At 51.8% G+C, this 18,449-nt stretch overlaps 1 protein-coding gene and 1 long non-coding RNA gene across 3 annotated transcripts in view; one reads left to right on the top strand and one right to left on the bottom strand.

Moving 5' to 3' along the window:
* GRB2 (growth factor receptor bound protein 2) overlaps positions 1–5,203 on the top strand; it is a 70,872-nt gene extending 65,669 nt beyond the window's left edge. For both annotated transcript variants that reach the window (XM_036222890.1, XM_016132533.2), the window contains exons 5-6: positions 2,161–2,329; positions 3,084–5,203. In XM_036222890.1, the coding sequence (XP_036078783.1) occupies positions 2,161–2,329; positions 3,084–3,269 (355 nt within the window). In that variant the 3' untranslated portion in view covers positions 3,270–5,203. The remainder of the gene's footprint in view (positions 1–2,160; positions 2,330–3,083) is intronic.
* A 5,672-nt stretch (positions 5,204–10,875) lies between these two features.
* On the bottom strand, positions 10,876–18,217 carry LOC118603868. Its single transcript, XR_004951400.1, has 2 exons — positions 17,709–18,217; positions 10,876–13,630 (listed from the first exon to the last, which is right to left on the bottom strand). It is a non-coding gene; the product is annotated as an uncharacterized LOC118603868 (long non-coding RNA).
* Positions 18,218–18,449: the final 232 nt, after the last annotated feature.

Raw genomic sequence — 18,449 nt, 5'->3', positions numbered from 1 at the left:
AATGTGGAGGGGAGCTGGTGAGCAGGGACCCGGGAAGGCAGGGAGCCCCACCACCCGGGGAGTCACGGAGAACATAAATTTAGAGTTGAGAGGATTCTAAGCAATTCACTCCCCATCTGTGACATAAGGAATCGAATTGTCATATGTACTTTTCTAGTTAATATATTATCACAGGGACCCCTTCCGTAGGAATCTCACAAATCAGTTAATCATTTATGTGACAAGCGATTAGATTAATTTTTTTTTTTTTTTTTTTTTTTAACAAAGGCTATGAGACTACAAACTCGGGGAAGATTATTTAGTTTTAAAAATCAACTGAATGTCTTAGGACCAAATGTGTTACGTGTAGGTTTTTTGAAATGTAAACTTAAATTAAGAATTTTTGTATTTTTTTTTCTCAGTGAAGATACAGGAGGTGGTTTCAGGAAGTGTTAGCAATACCTTAGAGCCATAGTCTCAACATGAAAAAGTCAGGCTGGATCTGATCATCAGTTTTTCTTCTAACAATGGCTTTTTATTAGTAGACTTTATTTTTCAGAGCAGTTTGAGGTTCACAGCATACTTGAGTGGAAGGTACAGAGATTTCCCGTACACCCCCGTGCGCCCACATGCCGAGAGATGGTGGTTTTCTGATATGCTCGATTAAACACATGCAAATGAGCATCGAGCGAAGAGCACCTTGAGGTGGAAGTATCGTTATGCTTCTCGTTGACTTCTCCGTTTGCCCTATATTACATGCCGACCCGAGTGTAAAGCGGCCAACATAAGCCAAGACAGGCAGTTAGTCACTGGCGAGGGACAAGGCGTCACCGAGCCCGGAGACCGGTGGGGGCCTGGCCTGAGCACCACTGACCATGGCACGCGCTCCCACGGGGCCGCCAGGAAGCTCACCCACTCCAGTCCATCAAACAAAAGGTTCAAAAGGTTTAAAGGTGTATGCAGATAGCATTAGCCATCTTTATCAACACCAACAGCCTTCGCCAAGGAGGTTCAAGAACCCAGCCTCCCAGATGTTTCTCTAGTTTCAAGGTGGAAAATACTTCCAAAAACCAGTTCACAGCCCGGTGGGAGTGGGCTTCTTCGGGGCCGGAAGTGTCATTTGCCAATGTCCTTTTTCCTCCTGAAGCTTTCTCCCCACCCACCTTTCTTCTCTCATGAAGTGGCAGAATGGCAAGTCCTCAGATGATGCTTTCGTTCTAAGATTGATGAGCTGCTGTAGGGATCTCACTGTTGCTTCTCTCAGTCAGCCTGTGGTAAAACTGCTTTTGTCGTGAGTCCTTTCACTTCAGGTCGCAGAACCTGTGGGCAACGTTCAAGCCCGGACTTAAGTGCTGTTTCTAAGCGCTCGGCTCCCTGGAAGCTCAGTGCTGCCACCTGCTGGGCCGTTTTTAAGACGTGTTTCCTTAGCCTTAGGAGTGAGGGAGGAGCAGCGATCATTCATTCAACATAGAATGCCTTTAGAGGGCTAGACGGGACCCTGAGGCCTCGGCAGTGAGCGGCACAGGCAGGGCCTCGTTGAGCTGACGTTTGGCTGGACGTTCCGCTCAGGCAGGCCCTTGCTTGCTCGTGTGGGCCGATGTAAGAGGGAGCATTTACCTTTCACCAGGTGACCGAGAAGCTCCTTTTGTGGGGCGGGGGGTGCCTAGACATCTTTTATTTATTGTCCCAGCACATTCTTTTGTTTTGAGACCTTTTCCCCATTAATAGAACTAAAGTGCCTGAATGGAAAATAACTTTTACCTGTTCCCAGTACAGAATTGTCGAAAGTATGTTCAGTGCCTCCCCTTATTTCTTATCCCACCTTCTATAGTCTTTAAATAGCACCTGAGATTTTAATTCTTGCTCTTTTTTTTCCCACGTGAGAAGGTCATTAAGGCTCCGTCCCCTTTGGTACCGTGCAGGGCATGCCGTGGGTCAGGACATTCTCTTTTTATTCATTCGCAGGCGTCTTCAGACTTAGACGGATGCACAGGGTTCCCTGGCGTCGGGGCGGCCAGCGATGCCCCCGACTCTCCGGCCGGGGGACGTTGCTGTGCGGCAGCCCCGGCTCCTCGGGCTGTGAGGAGTGTGGCCAGAACACTCCTCGGTGCCGTGAGCCCCGCTAGCTGGGCCAGAGCCCCCGAGCCATGCCGGTGTTTTCCCTGTGTCCCCCGCCTCCAGGTTTGGAAACGACGTGCAGCACTTCAAGGTGCTCCGGGACGGAGCCGGGAAGTACTTCCTCTGGGTGGTGAAGTTCAATTCTTTGAACGAGCTGGTAGATTATCACAGATCTACATCCGTCTCCAGAAACCAGCAGATATTCCTCCGGGACATAGAGCAGGTGCCACAGGTAAGCCTCGTCAGAGGGATGGGGATCACTTTTAGCGATGAGTAGCTGCAAGCAGGCGCCTTGTCAAAGGATTATTTCTGGCGCATCAGCGCTCATTATTCAAAATGTCGCCCTTGATTCACATTAAAGATTCGAAGTCTGAAGCGAAATAGTCTGCCTTTTCCAGAGGCTGCGCCTCCGGGACAGGTGTGTCTGCCGCCTGTGTTCCCAGGAAGGGCGGTCTTCAGCTCGCTCAAGTGGTCTTTCCCTGGGAACAAACTGCGGGGCAGATCGTGCTTTGAGGGAGCGAGGCCCACACGCCCCCCGTGTTTCTGTTCCCGAAATCCTCCTTCGGCTCTGCCTAGCGCTCGCTGCCTTATTGTGGTCAAGCTCTTGACCTTCAACTCTAAAACCTTAGGATTTTTTTAAGTGACTAAGTGATAAGAACTGAAGCATTTTCAGATCCTGGATTCTAAACAAAAAAACCCATGGCCGTCTCCAAAGCCCTTTCCCTCGAAGCAGCGCGTGCGGCCCTCCGCCCGGTCGCGGGCCGGTGCCGCGCCATCTGCTCCCAGCGTCTCTGCGCGGTGGTGACGGATCGCACCGCACCCGCGCGGCGGAGCTTAGAGCGTGCGAAAGCAAAGGGCGAGGGCAGGAGAAACGGGGCTATTTCAGGAGGTGCCGGGAAGCTGGCACACGTCCCCTCCCCCTGGTGACCAGCCCAGTCGGTGTGTGATGTGTAACAGTGTTTCTCCTGCCCCCCCCCCCCCCGCAGCAGCCGACGTACGTCCAAGCCCTCTTTGACTTTGACCCCCAGGAGGATGGAGAGCTGGGGTTCCGTCGGGGAGACTTTATCCACGTCATGGATAACTCAGACCCCAACTGGTGGAAGGGGGCGTGCCACGGGCAGACCGGCATGTTCCCCCGCAATTACGTCACCCCCGTGAACCGGAACGTGTAGGAGTCGAGGGGAGAGTATTTAAAGAAAGCGAAACATGGAAAACACGTCCACAAGAATGAACCCCACGAGCCGCCCGAACGGCGGCCTGTGAGGGGCTCGGAACACCTTGCTGGGTCACCCGATGACCCTCTCACCTGGTTGGAACTTTGGGGGGCGGGAGCGGGAGTTGGATATAACAATGCCAAAACTTACCTATAAATTAAGAAAAAGAGTTTTTATTACAAATTTTCACCGCTGCTCCTGTTTCTCTTCCTTTGTCCTTTCTTTTCATCTCTCTTCCCTTCTGTCCATCAGTGCATGACGTTTAATGCCGCATATAGTCCTAGCTGATGCCAATAATAAAAGAAAAGAAACCAAGCGGGCTGGTATTTTCTCTATGCAAAACGTCTGTTTTAGTCAGAATGACTGAAGGAGCAGCCCTCGCTGGGCGCTTCGTGTACACGCAGGAGGGCGAGCGTCTGCCCGCGGAGGGCCGGGCGCGTAGGAATCCGCCTTCCAGCCCCCACCCCGGCTCCGTCAGAGTTGGAAATAGAGAGGGGGCGACAGGAAGCAGCGTTGCCCCTTACGACTTCCTGAGAAAGTCAGGCTGAAAACCTGTGTCTCTTTTTCTCCGCGTTGTTTTCCCTTTCAAATGGTATTACCGAGCATGTCGTTTTTTATAGTGCCTTTTTCCTCATTTCAAGGGTTGTTTATGAGTGGTGTTCCTTTTGTTTTGTTTTAAAATAAGTTAAAGACAGTCCAAGCTTTTCAGCTGGTTTGTCTCCTACTCTGTGTAAATATTGTTCCCTCGGGGGGAGGGGAGGACAGGGTAGAGAAGAGGAGGCAGGCGGGAGTGCGGGCCGCGTCCTAAGGCAGGACAGGTCAAGGTTCAGCTTTAATACCTGCGAGGCCTCCGGGGTCTAAAAGGCCGGGAGCCCAGGGTGTCAGGAGTCGCTGCCCGGGCCGCGGTGTGACCAGCTGCTAGGGAAGGAGAGGCGACAGCTCTTCCCACGTTGGGCTGGATCTGGCTGAAAGGGGGCTCAGTGACCTTGACCTTGCGGTCTCAGGTGTCGTCTACCCCCTCCTTAATCCTAGAGACCCCAAAGACGCAAATCCCTCCAGCCAGCAAATTTCAAACACAGAACAGCCCGAGAAATTTAAACTGTCACTCTGACTAGACTGGGATATACCGTATTCCTACGTGGGGGTAGAAGATGAGTCTTCATTTTCCTCGCTCTGAAAACCAGGGCTATCTGTTCATGCCTTTTACTCTCTGTGTCCGCACCCAACCTGCCCAGATGAGCCTTAGGGCAGCATCCGCGACGCAGCTGGGTGGTTTTCGGTCTCATTCACAGCGGGCTGTGTTTATAGCTGCTCCACCCCAACCCCAGAACGGAAAGATTTCCAGGAAGCAGGGCTAGCTGGGAAGGAAGGCTGGAAATGCAGGAAGGCCAAGCCCACTGCGGAGCGCTCTGTCTGCTGTCAGCTTCTTGCCCCTCGGAGTGATGTGCCTGTGACCTTTCTCTCTTCGCCCAGTCCCTTTCTGACCACACAGAGGGGGCCGCAGAGTCGGTGATGGCCTTGGGCGCTGACGCCGTCATGGCTATCTGCCCTGGACTCTGGTTGTGGAGCTGGACTGGGCCCGGGGCCCTCGGAGGCCCAAGAGGCGGCTGCTCTTCTGGACGGAGCAAGAGGCCTCTTGCTCCCTCTCTGATAGCTTCTCCCTTCCTCGCTGGTAAAAGGAATCTGGCATTCTACGCCTGGACCATTTGATTGTTTTATTTTGGAATTGGTGTATATCATGAAGCCTTGCTGAACTAAGTTTTGTGTGTATATATTTAAAAGAAAATCAGTGTTTAAATAAAAAGATCTATGTACTTAATCCTTTAACTCTGCGGATAGCATTTGGTAGGTAGTGATTAACTGTGAATAATAAACGTACAGTGACTTCTTCACTCTGTCTTTTCTTTTTTTGCCCTCACTTTACTTTAAAAAAAAAATAACTCAGGCATTTGGGAGTCGGGACCCTTAGGGGCATGCGGGTCTTGGCTGGGCCCCTGGAGGAGTGATACCTACACTTAGCTGTTCATCCCAATCCTGGAGGAGCTTGTCCACAATGCAGATTCCCAGGCGCTGCCCCTCTCGTCCCCCGGGATTTGGGTGGAGGATACGACAGACGTGCTTGGTGTTCCAACAGAAATCACAGACCACGCTTCGGAAACTCTGGTCTGGACACAGCTTTTGAGGACAACGAACGTGGCCGGCTTGGTCCTCGTCCCCTTGTCCCCCTGTCTCCCCTCCCCCGCTTAAGTAAAGGACCAGGGGACCTAATGGTCCGTGCTGAAGCAGCGTCAGTGTGCTGAGTAGCTGACTCATCCTCAGGTGCTCAGGAGGCCGCGTTTAGCGTGAGACTTGGCCTGTTTGTTCAGCCACGCACAGCGCTGGCTGCAGGAGACCAAGTGAGATCTGTTCAGACAGTGAACAGAAGAGAAACGCAACCCAAGGAGTTGCCACTTGTGTCCTTGGTCTAGTCCCTAAGCGCCCCAGCGTACGGCCTCAGCGGTGCCCGTCCGGCTCCGGGAGTTTTCGGTCCCTTCTCTGCAGTGACCATGTACGAGAAGGAGCTCCCAGCGCTGTCCTGCCGGGGGCCGCTGGTCGCGTGGTCCACCTAAGCCAGCTACTCCGAAGCCGAGCAGTTTCCAAAATGAAGCCATTTAAGTGAAAACTTCAGGCAGTGACTGTCAGCCTCATTGAGGCTTTTCTGTTCTCTTTGACTCATGGCCTCAGAATGGCATCAAAATGGGAAAATTGCTGCTTTCGTGAGGTCTTTGGTTACAGATTTCTTGGCGATTGTATCGCCCTCCAGCCCTGGACACGTGATTCCTGGGAAGGCACCTGGGCGGCGCGGTTCGGGGAGACGCCCGGGGGACGGCGCGGCTGCACCGGGTGCCCGGAGGCTGCGGCCGGGCGAGCGGCCGCCAAGCCGCTGACACCGCCCTCCTGGCCCGCCGAGCGCCTCCTGCTCAGTGGCCTCAGTTCGTAACGGGCTCGCCTTCTAATGTAATCGTGGAGGGGGGCCAGTGGTGACGGCGCCGACCAGGCGCTCCAAGGCGCCCGGTCTCCGCAACGCCGGGACAGCCCCGGGGGCATGCCGGGGAGAGGCGGCGGCAGGCACGCGCCGCCCGCCTGTCCTCCGCCTGCCCCGCTGCCCGGCTCGCGGTAGGTGGTCTTCAAGTTGGAACCTTCTGCTTTACCAGGGTGCCTGCATCGGTAGGAAAAATGGAGGTGGAATTGTGTTCGGGCACCTTGGAAATGCTGCTGACTCCTTAAACGCCGTTATTTATGTGCAATGCAAATTCCCCCGATCCGAGTCCCGTGTACACTGGAGAACAAGGAGCGTGCGCGTATCTGGGGCCATCTTAAACGTGGGCCCGAGGGTTCCAGGCCCCTCACCCCAGCCAGTCTCGAGGCAAACGAGTCATGTGCTTGCTCCCTACCGAGGTGGCTGGCATCGAAGTCCCCCGTTACCGCTGTGTCTTAGGTCAGTCGTCATGGTGACGGAAGAACGTGCCGTTCTGTGCGCCAGCAGCACCGACGCATGCGATACCGTCGTAAACGCTAGATGCCGGGGGTGTGGATTAACCCACTCGCTACTCAAAGCGCTCCAAGCTCTACTTTTAAAACTGATGGAGTTAGTTTAAAAGCTGTCCTGTATCCCGTCCGAAAAGATATTACCGAGACAGTCTTTCGGACCCGATTCTGGCCCATCCAGTGGGCACCACGTGTCTCGAGTCTCCGAGGACGATCCTGTTTTCTAATACAGGCGAACCTCGGATGCGTCGTGGGTTCAGTGCCAGGCCACAGCGTGAAGAGAGCGGGAATCTTTGCTGGGGGAGGGTCTCGCTTTCAGTTTGTCGTAAAAAATGGAGCATCCGTGAAGCGCGACAAAGCAACACAGTAAAATGAGGTCTGCCTGCGTTCCCTCCGCTTGTCAGAACTGGGGCTCAGAAAGCAGCCGTTGCAGCTGTCCCCCGAGACCGAACAGCCACTTTCACGGGGCCTGCCTGGCTCCGGAATCGCAAGCGCCCTCCCGTCCACAGCGCTGAGTGCAGTGTAGACTGGACCCTGCTCTCGCGCCCCACCTCCCCGTCCCGTGCTAGGGAAACCAAGGGCGTGGAGCGCCCCCTTTTCTAGGTACCCTCGTTAGGCGGTGGGTCACCATGGCGAACTGCGTTCCTGCGGGGTGTGGTGTTCTCTTCTGGCTCTGAAACTGGAGGCCCCTCTCCCCGCCGTGAGAGGCTGAGGGGACCCGTTTACATCCCCTCCCCGACCTTGCCTGAGGAGGATGAGTTTTGGGAGTTGCCGACGTGCAGTGGTGCACAGAAGAAACCGGGATGGGCCGGGGGAGGCCGTTCAGGTCGTGCTAGCTTAGGGAATAAGAGACGGCAGGGCCCTGCCGGTCCTCGTCCCTCCGGCCAGCCACCCGGACTGCGTGCCAGCCTCCTGTGGCCCGCCGAGGCCGAGCCCTGGAATTTGAGCGGTAGGCGCCACTTCTGGGCTCTGCTGGCCCATGTGGTCCTCCACCTTCTGCCCCCGCTGCTGGCCGGACGCAGGAGAACCAGCGATGCGTCGGCCAGCTCCCCTGCTCCGCTCGGCTGGTGAGTCGTTTCTCCTCGCCTCCCCGCAGACCTCGGGGCTCCTGGTCACAGCCCCCGCCCCTGAGCATCCCCGGGCCGCCCTGGGAACAGCGACGGAGGGAGGAACTCGAGAGGCCCAGCTGAAGTGTTACATTTGGGGGGAGGAAGTGGAATTGCTCATCGTGACCTAAAACACGGGGAGCAGGTGTGAGACGGACGAGCCCCCGGCGGGCCCGTGGGGCCCGGCTCTGCTCGGAGGCCGCGCTGCTCTGCGCGGCGTCCTGCCCGTCCCATCCTCTCACTGCCCGACCCTCGGGCCCTTGTTCAGTCGCTGGGCAGATGTTCGTCGGGCTCGTCAGGCCTCTGCTCCAGCCCAGGCCTCGCTCCGGGAAGCCCTCGGCCCTGACGGGTCAGCAGTCACCGGCCTCCAGCGCTCTCTGTTCCTCGCGCGCTGTTTTTCTGACGCTCCTGGCCCCTCACCGTGTCTCGTTGATCACGTGCGCCCTGCCCACCGCCCCCACCACACTGTCAGCTCCTCGGGGCGCGAACTCGGCCACCGTGGCACCCTCGCACCCGAAGGGAGCTCGAAACATCCTGGGTGCCTGTTCATCATCCGACGTAAGACGCTGCTCCGAAGACGAATGACCGACCGATGGTGCCAGCGTGCCCGACCTTGCTGTCTGCGGGGAAGGCAGCCAAATGATGACTCAGTGAGAGGAGTGGCGTGATTAAGGGGAGTTCGGGGGACATTCGAGACTCCTACCCATCTCACGGCCTGGGAAGACCAGACAGTGGTGCGTAAACAGAGAGCTGAACGGAACGGGGCCAAGTCACTCCGCAGAGAGGAAGGACTGTGTCCCAGGAAAGGAGGCCTCGGGGCGGGAGGCCTGCGAACTGCAGAGGGAGCTGAGTGGGGCGAGGGAGGGACACCAGGGCCCAAGGAGGGGCTGGGGCAGGGAAGGGCACAGGCCAGGGGAAGCCGGGCCCGTGTCACTCATAGGAAGCAGCTGGAAGTGGGGTTTGGGGGTTTTCCAAAGGATAACTTTATTGAGATACATACAATTCATTTGTCAGACAAGTCACCCATTTAATGTATACCATTCAGTGGTTTAGTGTTATTCACGGAATTAGGCAATGTCGGAATGTTTTCATCACCCCAGAAATAAACCGGCCACTTCCCGTTTTCTCCCGAGCCCTCCTAGCCCCTGGCCACCGCCAGTCTGCGCTCCGTCCCGACGGATGTGCCTATCCCGGGCTCCATGGACACGGACTCGTCCAGCACGCGGCCTTCTGCGCCTGGCTTCTTTCGCTCAGCGGGATGTTTCCAGGGCCCAGCCGTGCGATGGCGTGTGTCAGGACTTCACTCCCTGTCGGGGCTGAGTAACCCCCCGTGGTGCGGGGAGCCCGCGTTTCGTTCACCCGTTCGTCCCGTGGTGGACGCCTGGGTCGTCTGCGCTCTGGCTGCTGTGGGCGATGCTGCTGTGACCATCAGGCCCTGGAGGGTTCCGGGCACAGGAGACGCACCCGTTTGGCTAGAACAGTGGAGAAGGGGGTTGACGTAAGAGACGGCACGGTCGTTCTGCCGAGATGGGGGCGGCAGGAGGAGCAGACAGACGCTGGGCGTCTTCAGTAGGACAGGCGGCAAGACACAGGAGGTGAAGGAAAAGGAGGGGTGACCCTGGCTTGAGCAGTGGGGGACCTGGGGTTGCCATTGATTGAAATAGAGACCCCCGGAGGCAGGGGAGCAGGCGGGGAGGCTACACAGGCTGGATCTGAGACGCCTGTGGACAAACATCTAGGAGCAGCAGAACATGTTGCCTGTAGCTCAGGAGACGAATCCGAGCAGGGGACCCGGGATCAGGAGCTGTGGGAATAGAGGTGGCCCCGAGGCCACGACCCTGGGTGAGACCTCACATTCCTCACTCTGCATGAGGAAAGGGGGCAGGATGCAGGGCGAGCCCTGAGCTACGGCCACACCCTGAGGGTGGGACAGGGAGAGAGGAGGGAGCAGCAGCAGAGGAGACGCAGGAGAGGCCGGACGGGCGGGAGGCAAACCAGGGCCACCCGCTGCCAGGGCGGCCGTGCGTCCAGGGACGCTGCTGCAAGGACAGGCTCCCTGTGGCCGCCCCTGGCCAGGCCCCTTGTCCTCCACCCTGTCTCTTCCCCTAGCCGATCCAGATTGGCCTCAAACTGCCCTGCCACGCCTTCCCTCCTCTGCTGAGAAAACGCGCCCAGCTGCCGGGTCGCTGAGAGGACGAAGTGCAGGCTCCTGCCCCTCGGCAACGAGGTGACAGGAGAAAGAGCGGCAGGCAGGAGACCCAGGGCTTTATTCCCGGCTGCGCGACCTTGGGCGAGGAGGCCCTTAACCTCTGCTCTCTTTGCTCATCTGTCGAAAAAACAAGCCAATGTCACCGGGTTGGCCGGAGGAGCCAACATGGTTACGTACGTAGGCGTTTTATAAAGTATTAAGTGAAATGGGACCGGTACCCACCATGATCTTGGTATTCAAGGCCTTTGACCTTCTGAGCCTGATCCAGTTCTCCAACTCTCTGGCCCCCTAAGTTCCTCCTGGCATCCCGGCCTTAGCCTTTCTGACCCGAGGCCAAGGTTTCTCTTCCTCCCTGCTTGCCTGTTTATCCCCGACCTGTCAAGAGAGCTGACTCCGCACCCGCAGCCTCTGAGAACCCCGATCTGCCCAGCTCCCAGGAACTCGTGCTCCACCACAGATCCCAAACCCCAAATGCCTGCCGCCTCCTCTGTTTGCCCCACTGAGGAGCTCCTCCCTGAAGGCAGGCCTGCTCCTTGACCCGTCCTGTGGCCCCCGCCCCACCCCCCACCTCCACTAAGCCCGAGTCCCACCCCAGCAGCTACGTGGCTCTTACTGCTCAGCCGGTAGGATCCCAGACTGGATGGCCTTGGCTAGGTCTCCTGCTATGCTTTGAGAGTGACCAGGTAGGTAATCTGAAACAAGTTACCTTCTAAACCTCAGATCAAGAAACTGCGATTTATTTTTTTTAAAAAGCCACCTGCGTGTGATGGATAGGCGTGCCCAGGATTTCGTGGGTTAATCGGTGCTGGATCCCGCACCCAGGAATTCGTTCCGAATCCAGCCCACGCCTAGCCAGCCCCGAGCCCACTCTTGTTCTCATTGAGAACAAAGGACTTCATCTCTGTTTTCACTCTTTTATGTCTAAATCTTTGATCCATTTTCAGGCTACCGTGGTGATCAGTGTGAACCCGGGTCCATCGCTCTTTTTTCCAGACGGCTACCCACTCGCCCCGATAGCGGCTGTTAAAAGGGCCATCGTCAGGTCTCAGATGTGAGAGGATGCGTTCTGCACACTCAGTCTCCGTAAGGCGAGCTCCTGTTTCGGGGCTTTCTGCTCCATCGCTCTGTCTGCGTCCTGGGCCGGCGCTAGGCACGCTGGGCCGATCCCCGAGGCTTGACAGCCGGTTCGGCTGTCAGACCAGGTCCCTCCTCCCCCATCGCTCTCTGCTCCCAAGTCCTCCTGGCTCTTCTTGCTTGTTTATGCTCTCTGTGTAAACTTCAGAACCATCTTTTCTAGTTCTGGGGAAAAAAGCCCCTGGGTGTTTTTATTTGGATCACGTTAAATTTATAAACTGCCTTCGGAAGAGCTGCCGTCTTTGCGATGGTGAACCTTCCTACCCAAGAACGCGCCCGTTGTCCAGTTCCCGGTCCTTCGGAAAGGTTTCAAAGTGTTCCTCGTGGAGGTTTCGCCTGTTTCTCATAATGTTTATTTCCAGATGTTTCATCTGCTTTGTTGATATTTTAAATCAGGTCATCTCTTCCATCAAAGCTGATGCTTGTTTGTATAGGGGAAGGTATTGATTTCTCTCGACAAATTGATCTCGCTTCCCTGCTGACCCATCCGACTGCTCGAAGTGGTTTGGCGGTTGATCTCAGACGGACAAAACTGTGCCCAAATCTCATGTTTAAACCCCACAACCCGGCAAGCTCCAAGGTTCTGCCGCTGCTTCTAGCTCCCTGCCCTGCAGCTGGGCAAACAGACCGACTGTGATGAGCAAGTGACCGAGGCTGAGGGACGCAGCTGCCGTCCGACATGAGACGCTCGACGACTCCTGTAACGAACTCTGTTTAAGTTCAAAACTCTTCCTTGGACAAAATTCAAAACATTTCGTTCTGAGTAACGGATAGTTCTTTCATAAACACTTTCTGACCATAAAGTTGCTCTTCCAGACACTTTTATAGCCTGAGAAAAGTAACCCATGGAGAGAGGTTACTCTTCTCAAAACAAAACGTCACATCTGTCAGGATGGCTAGTACTAAAAAAGAAAAAGACAAAAGCAACGAGGGTCGGAGAGGATGTGAAGAGATTGGAATGCTTGCACTCTGTTGGTGGGAATAAAAATTGGTACAGCTGCTGTGGAAAACAGTATGGTTTCTCATACTGTTAAATTAAAAAACAGAACGTCCATATGATCCAGTGATCCCAATTCTGGGTAGTTATCCAAAATAATTAAAATCAGCATCCTGAAGAAGTATTAACATTCCTGTGTTTATTGCAGCATTATTCACAGTAGTCAAGATACGGCAATCCAAATGTCCATCAACAGATGAATGCATAATGAAGATGTGATACACACACACACACACACACTGGAATACTATTCGGCCTTAAGAAAGAAGGAAATTCTGCAATATGGGATGACATGGACAAACCCTGACATTATGCGTGTGCTCAGTGAAGTAAGCCAGTCACAGAAGGACAAACGCCACGCAATCCCACTTTTACGAAGTATCTAAAGTGATGCAATTCGTAGAATTGGAGAGTAGAACAATGATCGCCAAGGCCTGGAGAAGGGGACTGAGGCGTTATTGATCGACAGGCATAGGCTTTCCGTTAAGCAAGACGTGTGAGTTCTAGAGGTCTGTGTTGTGCTTTACCGTCCACAGAACGTATCGTGCACATGAAAATTTAAGAGGGTAGATCTCAGATCGCGTGCTAACATTCTTACCACGATGCAATATTAAAAAGATAGAAACCCCTTTATCTTCTTACAGGCCAAGCACTAGATGACCTAGCTCGATGTATACACGTCGAACTGCAGGTGAAACTGCCTGGCTTCTTCCCACGTTCGCCCCATTTCCCACTCCCGCCGGCACTGTATGAGAGTTCCAGCTGCTCCATAGCTTTGCTGGCATTTGGCATTATCAGTCTTTAATTTTAGCCACTCTGGTGGATGTGTGGTGGCATCTCATGGTGGTTTTAATTTGCGCTTCCTTTTGATTAACGATATTCACTTGCTTATTGCTCATCCATATCTTTGTGGAAATGTCTGCTCAAACCTCTTGCCTAATTGGTTTACTGGATGGTTCATCTTTTTATTGTCGACATCCAGATCCGAGGTTCCTTGAGTCTGGTGGGACCAGAAGTTGCGGGGGAGGAAGACGCTGTCTGCGGTCGATGTGGGGCATGCCAGCCCCTCCTTCGTGACAGAGCTGCACGTCCTCGCTCGCCCTCAGCGCACCTGGTGGTGAGCGGAGACCGGCTTCCCCTGGACACAGCAGAAAACACCTTCTCAGGGAAGCTCAGACACAGGTGACGGGTGGGGTGTTGTCACCTCAAAGGTGGCTGTTCTGGTCAGAGAGAACCCGATGCTGAAAACCAGGACTCTGCAAGCCTGGAGACCCCTCCAGCAAACAGGGAGACTTTTCTCTTTGGCCTGACATTGACCCTCCCTGTAGTCTCTTGACATTCAGCTCTGCTGAGAAAAACAACAGAGGAGAGTTAAAATGCATGAGAAATCAGCTCTTGAAAGTTACTGGACGGTAAATCCTCTTTCCCTCTTTTTTTTTTTTTCTTGGTTAATTTATTGCTGTTTGAGTCATTTGCTGACTAAATCTGAAAGGACAGAAAAAAGGGAACTGGACCAGAAAGGCCCATGTCTTTGACCTGTCAGAACTTCCTCCAGAATCCTCTAGCAGTTGTTGGTTTTTCGTGATTTTCTCAAACTTAAACCCCTAAAGTTTGAAAAATAAGTAAATAAGAATAATGGATGGACGGCTGCTCTGTCTCTGCACCAGGAACCTCAGTTCCCAGCCCTTCTTTACCACCCCCCACACCAGAACCCCCCAGCCTATGAGATGCTCAAGAAGGAGCACGAGGTGGCCGTGCTGGGGGCACCCCTGACCTCGGTGCCCACGAGGCCCACCATGACCAACGCCCACAGTGCGGCTGGCTGCAGTGCCCGACCACATCGTCTGGTCCCTGTTCAGTGACCCCCTGCTGCTGGGCTTCGTGGCTCTCGCCTGCCCTGGGAAGGGACCAGAAGGTGCTGGGCGACGTGACAGGGGCCCAGGGCTCTGCACCCCCCGCCACATGTCTGAGCATCTTAGCCCTGGTCTCGGGCCTCTTTCTGACCATCGCTTTCATTTTACTACTACAGTGGCTCGCTGATCATCTTCTAAGAAATTTTAGACATCATAAAAAGTGACAGAGGCCACTGGGAGCTGCCCCTAGCCTGGGGCTGTCCCCCTTTTCACAGCTGTGTGTTATACACCTGTGTCTACAATTGAATTCAATAAAGCACTTGTATGTGAAAGAAAAAAAAAAATTATGGAAACTTACATCCATATAAAGCCTACACGAGGACATTTATAGCAACTTTATTCATAATTGTTAAAATGTGAACGCAACCAAGATGCCCTTCCATAGGCGGACGGATAAACAAGCTGTGTGATACATCCAGACAGTGGACTATTACTCAGCACTAAAAAGAAATGAGCTATGAAGACATGAAAAGACATGGGGGAAACTCAGATACACATTACTCAGTGAAAGAAAGTCAGCTTCACCAGGGAAGAAGCTCTGGTTTTCTCATTGCTGTATTCCCAGCATCGGAAACAGTGTCTGGCCATGGAGAGAGGTCCTTTATCTCATAAAGAGTCATGAGATAAAGGCAGGCCCAGGACGATCGGTTGAGATGTGTATCCCCAATTCACTGTCTCTCCAAATGCGGGCCACCAACCAAAATGCTCATTCTCAGGCCATGTGCCAGACCCACTTGATCAAGATGAATGTCCCTATGGAGGGGCAATCTGCATTTTTAAATTAGCATCCTACAGGATTCTTGTATCTGCTCAAGTTGAAACCCTTGTGATGCTTACTGAAAATGCAGATTTTTTTTTAGACGTGTGGAGGTACAGAGGCAGCAAGGCTGAGACATCATGTAGTTCAACCTTTTCATCTTTATAGACAGAGACACTGCAGCCCAGAGAAACGGCGCTTTGCCAAAGAGCCACAGCAAGTCCCCTCCTGGCTCTCAGACCTTGTCCGGATGGCATGGCTGAACAAACCCACTAGGGCAGTAGAGTCTTTTGCCTCCGCTGAAAAAGATCATTGGCTTAGGCAACTGATAAATACTAACTCTATTTGGTCAAGGCCAGGGAGGTATTTACTCCTGCAGAGGAGGTGGGGGAAGTCCAAAGGAGCTTTTAATAAATCTGTTTAGGGTAAATGTTGATGAGGTCACAGAAGGATTCACTTCCCCAACCTGACAGGAACCGTTATTTTCCTGTTTCTCGTTTCATATGATATGATTTACTTAGAATATTTAACTTCTAATGAAATGACCACATTTCAGATATGCAAAAACTAGAAACAAGGTGTAAACCCAGGAAAATCGGCACCTACTACTAATCTCCCCCCAGCATGGCCACCAGTTTGCCATCTGACCTTGGGGAACCTTGGGCACATCAACTAGTCCCTCGGGGCCTTGGCCCCTGGCCATGAGTCTTTCCCGTTCTGATGACCTGCGGTTCTCTGAGTCTAACGCACTCTATAATTAGCTGCAGCCCGAAGTCCGGCTGGTTTATCCGCTGAATGACAATTGGGAAGCCTATTCTAAAATGTGAGCTTGTTCTAGTCCAGAACCAAGTAGACCCAAAGGCTTCGATAGCTGAAGAGATTGTCTGGAGAGAGGTTAGTGGTCATTCCACAAAACTAATGGGAAATAGATAAATGACACAAAGGCCGACAGAGAAAGTGAGTAAGAACAAAGGTAGCAAGGGAGGGCACAGCAGGGGACACTTTCGAGAAGGACAGGAAGTTAACTTTCTGTATTGGGCTCTTCCCACCTTAACATTTTTCACCTTTCCTGTGTGGACAATGCTGTCAACACTTATGTTAAATGAAAATAATAGAATTCAAAATTTTGTGTACACATGAACAGCTGATTTTCAACAAAGGTGCAAAAGGTAATTCAGTGGAAAAAGAATAGACTTTTTAATTGCTAGAGCAATTAAATACCAAATGCAGAGAGAGAGAGAGAGAGAGAACTTCAATCCAGATCTCATGTCACACACAAAAATTAACCCCAAATGGATCGGAGACCTAGAAGTAAAAGCTAAAACTGTAAAATTTCCATTAGAAAACATAGGGGGGAAATCATTATGGCCTTTGGCTAGGGAAGGAATTCTTAGGTATAATACCAAAAGCATGATCTATAAAAGGAAAGAAAATCAATAAATGGACCTAATTAAAATTAAGAACTTCTGCTCTTTGAAAGACACAAGAGTGAAAAGATAAGCTACATATATAATAAAGAGCTTATGTCGAGAAAATATAAAGAACTCTGAAAACAATAAGAAACAAAATAATTCAATTACAAATGGGCAGAAGATTTGCACAGATACCTCACTGAGAAGATATAAAGATACGAAGTAAACACATGAAAAGATACTCAACATACTCATTAGGGAAATGCACATCAAAACCACAATGAGATACCGCTACATGGCTAAATTTATAATGAATGACCTTACCAAGGATGTGGAGGAACTAGAACTGTCATACTGCTGGTGGGAAAGTAAAATAGTAAAATCACTTTAGAAAACAGTTTGGCAGTATCTTAAAAAGTTAAGTATACACCAACCATATGATCCAGACATTGCGCTCCTGGGTCTGCGCCCAAGTTTTTGTCCATACAAAAACTTACATATGAATGTTTATAGCAGCTTTATTTGTAATGCTTCCAACACTGAAAGCAACCTAAATGTTCATCAACAGGTAAATGTATAAACAAATTGTTGAATATCCACACAATGGCATACTACTCAGCAATAAAAAGGAATCAACTAATGATATACACAACACGAACAAATTTACATTTACAGCCTCTAATCGATGCCTCAATCATCAGTGGCTGCAAACATCACAAAATGAGACATGTAGGCATTATGATTCTCCTCATGGATGTACACGATGCCACATAGGTACTCTCGTAAAAAAAAATAAATTAAACTTGATCTGTTTAGACCTTTTAGATCTAATTATCAATATGCAGAGAAGATGCGATGGCAGAGGAAGATATTAAAACAATGCCCAGGGGACACCACCAGCAAGATCCAGACTGGGGAAAATTCTAAAACTCTACAAGACAAACCACCTAGTTTCTTAAAAAAAAAAAAAAGGGGTGGGGAATGAAATTGCAAGCGGAAAAGAGAGGAAGAGGGAAACCACAGATTTAAAAAGACTTAAATATATTAACCATTTGCAATATATGGTATGGATCTCAATTCAGACAAAGTTTTTAAAAAATGATATTTATACCCCAATCAGAAATATAAACATTAATTCAATATTCGATATTAGGAAATTATTGTTGGTTTTTTTTCTGGGGGGGGGGTGATAGTATGTTTTAAAAGGAGGAATGCTTGTCTTCTAAAGATCCATTCTGAAATGTTTACTAGTTGGAATCCTAGGGTGTCTGGTATTTACTTCGAAATAATGCTGGACGGGCGGGGCGACGCAGACACAAGCGTAGAGGAAATAGGACTGACCTTGAGTTGCTTAATTGAAGGTTCGTAATGACTCTACGGTGGTTCATTAGGCTATCTTTACTTTTGTACATGTATAAAATGTTTTTAAGTTGTGTAGTAACAATTGTTTTTAAATTGTACGTCAAAATGATTGCACTGATGTGAAAAACGCAATCGAAAAATCAGGAAGAAATAGTCTTGCAAAACGCTGACGCTACTTGCGTTGTGAGCGGTGCGATGAGTCATTTCCACATCTTCTGTAATGTGTCTATATATTTTTATAATGAGAAATTACACATAATAAACCCCGGGGGTAACAAAATCTCTGTATTTTTGCCGTCCTTTTCTTGGCCTTAAAAAACCCACCTATTCTTTCCCCCATGTCCTCCAGGTTTTTGCTAAACTTTCCTCCATCTTTCCCAAGTTTACGTTATCTGTTTTGAAGAAAGCAGGTCAACTTCAGCGCTCCCTAACCTTTCAACCTCCCGCAGGCTGATCCGAGCCACACACCACAGAGCGCGGACGCCTCGGAAGGCGGAGCCGGGCTTAGGTGTCCCCTTCCTGCTGACGTAGAGGCGACATCCGCGCGAGCGCAGGGGGACTACAACTCCCAGGAGGCTCTGCGCCTCGCAAGGGGACGGCCTTGGTGGCGAAGGACTACATTACCCATACACACCTTGCGGGAGGCGTTGGCCGGTTGGCGCCTGAGCAGCCATTGGTCCAGCGTCTGTCGGAAGCTGCGCGGTGATTAGCGCAGGAGCC

The sequence above is a fragment of the Rousettus aegyptiacus genome, unplaced genomic scaffold (assembly GCF_014176215.1).
Source record: "Rousettus aegyptiacus isolate mRouAeg1 unplaced genomic scaffold, mRouAeg1.p scaffold_m13_p_6, whole genome shotgun sequence".
NCBI lineage: Eukaryota > Metazoa > Chordata > Mammalia > Chiroptera > Pteropodidae > Rousettus > Rousettus aegyptiacus.
The sequence above is the reverse complement of the archived record's forward strand: the minus strand, read 5'-3'. Positions and strand labels throughout refer to the sequence as shown.